Source organism: Engraulis encrasicolus, chromosome 19, assembly GCF_034702125.1.
Source record: "Engraulis encrasicolus isolate BLACKSEA-1 chromosome 19, IST_EnEncr_1.0, whole genome shotgun sequence".
In the NCBI taxonomy this organism is placed as follows: Eukaryota; Metazoa; Chordata; class Actinopteri; order Clupeiformes; family Engraulidae; genus Engraulis; species Engraulis encrasicolus.
In genome coordinates, this window is record NC_085875.1 from 27,874,392 (window position 1) to 27,879,391 (window position 5,000).

At 43.4% G+C, this 5,000-nt stretch overlaps 1 protein-coding gene across 3 annotated transcripts in view; it reads left to right on the top strand.

The window, feature by feature from the left end:
- The window catches only part of rps6ka1 (ribosomal protein S6 kinase a, polypeptide 1), a 125,117-nt gene that overhangs the window by 100,039 nt on the left and 20,078 nt on the right, over window positions 1–5,000 (top strand). For all 3 annotated transcript variants that reach the window (XM_063184017.1, XM_063184018.1, XM_063184016.1), the window contains 3 exons: window positions 640–719; window positions 1,767–1,873; window positions 4,796–4,833. In XM_063184017.1, coding sequence (XP_063040087.1) covers window positions 640–719; window positions 1,767–1,873; window positions 4,796–4,833 — 225 coding nt within the window. The remainder of the gene's footprint in view (window positions 1–639; window positions 720–1,766; window positions 1,874–4,795; window positions 4,834–5,000) is intronic.

Sequence of the window (5,000 nt, forward strand, 5' to 3'; positions counted from 1 at the left end):
AAGCCACTGCCACCCCTTGACTGGATCCGCAGAAAAGACAAAGATTTTGTATTGTGAATGCAACTTTTAAGTTCCAACATTGTATAATCTAGTTTTGGGGGGTTCAATATAGCCCAGCCTATCATAGTTACGCTTCATGTCTCTGAAACTAGGTGACCCACCTTGACCAGCCATGGTATAATGGCTAGGGTGTTGGACTGCAACATAGACCACAGGGTGGCAGATTCAATCCCCAGCCTTACCAATGCTTTGGCTGAGGTGCCCTTGAGCAAAGCACATGTCTCCACAATGCTCCAGGGACTGTATCCAATGCCCTGTCGTGTCTGTTAGTCACTTTGGATAAAGGGATCAGCTAAGTGTAACATAATATAACCATGTAATGACTAACAACTATACTGTGTGTTATATATAGATAAGTAAATATCCAACTGTACAGAATAAACTATGCTAAAGAAGACTAACTCTGGCTGAATCTCAAATGGTGCACTTGTGCACTTTAGAGTTCATGTTTCAGTGTGTATGCCGTATTAGTTACGCACTGAAACATAGTGCCTTAGTGCCATAGTGCCATTTGAGATCCAGCCTCTCACTCTGCTTGTATCTATCCCTCTCTGCCTCTCTTTCCTGTTCACTTCGCAGCCTTCCAGACAGAGGGGAAGCTCTATCTTATTCTGGACTTCCTCCGAGGAGGGGATCTGTTCACACGACTCTCCAAAGAGGTAGGGGAACACTATTACTGTACACTGGAGGATATGACCGTTCAGGAACCTCATGTATGTACTGTACTTGTCTCTATCTCACAAAAGAGCTGTGGTATGCTGACTTGGTTCTCACACGATGGTTGTTACCAACCATCTGGAATATTGTCAATCCCTTAGTTCTGGAAAGGCGTGGCTGTGTTCAAGACAGCTAGAACCTGATTGAAGAATTCTCGTGGCTTTTTTTGAATCAGTACTACTTCAACCACTGACTTGTATATACCCCTCCCCGCAATCCCGCCCCGCGATCCTGATTGGACAGGCTGTGAAATATCTGATTCCTTCGGGTTCGTTTAAGATTTCCAGACCCAAGTGCGAGCTCACAAAGTTTAACGAAGATGCACGAAGCACGAAGGGTCTGCGTGAGAGCCAGGCTAGTGGTATGCTACTGCACTGAAGGATTTTACCTTATCTCCCCTGAGGATATGCTCCTGGAATTAAATGCATAATTTTTCTATATACGGGTTTTGTGCATGTTAAATGCATGTGTGCTTTTCTATATGTATACTTTTTTTTATTTTATTATTACTTTATTGAAAGTTTATTCAAGTCATTTTCTTCTGATCATTTGTAGATTCAACTTGCAAGACATTTTCTTTTTTTCTTTTTGTGTATATAAAGTGATAACATAAAAGGTGACAGTTAAGCAAACAGATAGGTCTATGTGTAGGGGGAAATTATATATATAGATATGTATATATATATATATATATATATATATATATATATATATATATATATAGATATGTATATATATACTTTTGTAGTAAGGGTGGGATTTGTCTTGTTCCATGCACACACCATGCAACTTCCAAGGTGTTTTGAGTTGGACTTAGCAAGGAGCAATCATGGTGCAGTCAGGAAAACATCAGTGGCCTCTACTATAGTACTGTAGTTGTATTCTTTGAAGTACAGTGCTATCATGACCGTCATATATACTTTGTGTGTGTGTGTGTGTGCGTGTGTGCGTGTGTGTCTGTGCCTCTGTGTGTGTGTGTAAACTCCCAGGTGATGTTCACGGAGGAGGATGTCAAGATCTACCTGGCGGAGCTGGCGTTGGGACTGGACCACCTGCACAGCCTGGGAATCATCTACAGAGACCTCAAGCCTGAGAAGTGAGTTACTGTGCTACAGCCCTATTAGGAGACACTTATTTCTTACCCTTCCATGTACATACCATGCCTCTCCCATGAGACTTCCAAGATCTTGATATGTGGAAGATCAAACATGGTGCAGCGAGGCAAGTGTACAGTGGCTTTGCTAGCATTAGTCACCAGAGGTGTCAAAAGTAAAAGTAAATTCATGGTGTAAGTACAACACTAACACATGATATCACATAGCTATTACTCCATTTACTCCATTGTACTAGCCTGGTGAACCAGCGCCATCCGCTTGACGGCAAAATGTTTTGTCTACGGGTGGGTCTGGCCTCGCATAATGATTCAATGAAGCCAGAATGCCATGAATCTGGCAAACCAATTACAACGCAAAGATGTGTTTTGAATCAAAGCGGACAGGGTTTTGAGGGATGGTTGTTCTCATCAACAATCTTCGGATGTATTATGCATCGAGGCCAGACTAAATTAGACATCCACATTTAGTCTGGTTTATCAGGCTACCATTGTACCTAATTAGGCAGATTGTTGTTACTGAAAACACTACAGTATAAACCTATAAGAATCCACCACAAATTTGATCCAACCAGCAAAGAGACAGCTGATCGCAAGACAAGTACACTGGTCTACTGACTACTGTTTGAATAAAACAATGTTTCTTATTTTTATGTTTACTTTTGAAACCTCTGTAATAGTCACCAGTAATCAGTATAGCAAAAAAGGTCTATCAAAGCATCAGAAATGTAGCATGTAGCATGTAGCATGTAGCATGTAGCATAAAAAGAGACATCAAAGAAGCTGTGATGTGTTGATTCTAGATCCTTACTGGGTTCTCTGCTTGGTTCTCTGCTTACTCTGATTATGTTCTTGTTCCACTTGCGTGTATCACCATAACTCAATTTCCATTGACTTGAATGCATTAAAAAAATATGCTCAAATCATCCTAGCAAGACTTTACCTGGCTACACTGAAGAAAGCCCCATCTTCCTGTTTACAAACAGTCTCTGAATACCCAACCATTCATCACTAAAACTTGTTTTCAAAAACACAGGCCGGTCTTTGGTTGAAGGTTGCATTAGTCTTTAATTGAACATGGGCATGAAATACTGATTGTGTCAGATTTTCCATGTTGCTGCTGTTAAGTAGTTTGGGGGGGGGGGGGGGGGGGGGGGTGGAAGATGCAAAATGTTTCCCGTCAACAGCCTTTTTAGCTGCCCTCTTTATGCGTTTTTTCCTTTTATTTTTTATCAAAACCAGCCATCACGCGTCTTCTCTTCTTATGTGCACGGTTTCTTTTACGGTTATATAGGGGAAGGAAGGAAGGAAGGGGAAGGCTTTTAATCAGGGCAGTAGAGCTTCAAAGTGGACATCTTCTCAATAGCCTTGATGCACAATTAAACACAGGCATTAATTGAGATGGAGAGAGAGAGCAGGTCTTGGTGAATAGAAAGGGAATGGTCTGAGAAGGGGTGGATAGAGTGCCCATCTGCAGCTGGCTCTGTTTTGCACCTCACTTGAAGGCTGTATACTGGTGATACTAAAGAGGTTCATTATTAAGCCTGATGATTATAATGTATGAACCGTTTTCACCAAGGCCAGAAAAAGGTAAAAGTTTGTACCTGACAAGTTTCTGCTACTTTTTTCTTGGTAGCCTTTCATCAAAGTTGTCACGTGGTGTTGACCAACAAACGAACAAAAACAAAATGGCTCATAAGCTCACCCGAAGGCTGTTCTGTTTACAATCACAATGTCAGTGCTTGTGTGCACACGTGTTATAGAAAAAGAGGGAAATGTGTTGTTTAGCCCATGACTTCCACCTGCATAAAAGTCTTTAAGACTGCTATGATCACAGCCACTGTCACAGTGTGTGCTGGTAGCATTTGATTTTTGTGTAGGCCCACAGTAGAAAAACTGCAAAATGTGCAATTTATTGAATCCGTTCTGTTCAATCATTATGCAAAATCTGCCCATTATCCTTGGGGCAGGTAGTCAGGTCTCTTATTTACATTTATCTCTCCACACACAGCACACCAAAGACGCTTCCAATCACATGAGTACTGCCCACATAAAGGCTAAAGACTCTTGTGGACTCTGATGGACTCTGATGGAGTGGCCATCACTTGTGGGTTGTGGGTGCACCTTGATTCTTATGCCAACGAGCCTGGCTCTTTGGTGTAGCGGTCAGAACCCCCATATGGTGCCCCATAAGATCTGGGTTCAATACCTTGCGGGGCAACTCTGCTCCCCTTCACAACAGCTCTGCTCCCCAGGGACTCTTCTTCCTGAGACTAGCCATCCCACATACCTGTGTTTTTTTCTGTTTTGCTCTTCAACTGTATGGCAACGAGCTGATGAGCTGAGTCACAATAGAACACTTGACTCAGTGTTTCAGTGTTCTGATCTTGCTACCTGGCAACCGTCACCGGGGGCAGCCATAATTGCCCTTGTTCAGCCAGGGGATGGCACTGGCACAGGAATTTGACGGGTGAACAGAGCTAAGTGGCTCTTGGGGCCCAGGTGGAGAATAGGCACCTATGACAGCCAAACAATCGAAAACAAGTCAAGATATTGTAGGTGCAGGGGGCACTTGCGATAGCAGCGGGCCATTGTCCAAGCGCGTGCGTGCGTGCGTGCGTGCGTGCGTGCGTGCGTGCGTGCGTGCGTGCGTGCGTGCGTGCATGTACAGTATATGTGCACATGTGTGCATGCATGTGAGCACACGTGCTCCTGAAAGTGCACGTGCGGTTGTCCAGCCATCTGTGTATGTTGAGGATGTGATTGTATATAATGTGTGTTTTTGCCTTGGAGTTGTCTGTGTGTGTGCGTGTGCGTGTGTGTGTGTGTGTGTATGCGTGCGCGTGTTCTACAGTATTATACTGCTATATGATACACCACTGACCACTTCTCTCATTCTATTCATAGTATCCTTCTGGACGAAGAGGGACACATTAAACTCACAGGTAATAGAATAGCACACTCCATTACCACACACACACACACACACACACACACACACACACACACACACACACACACACACACACACACACACACACACACACACACACACACACACACACACACACACACACACACGTACGTACAGTGCACACCATTAGCCACTGTA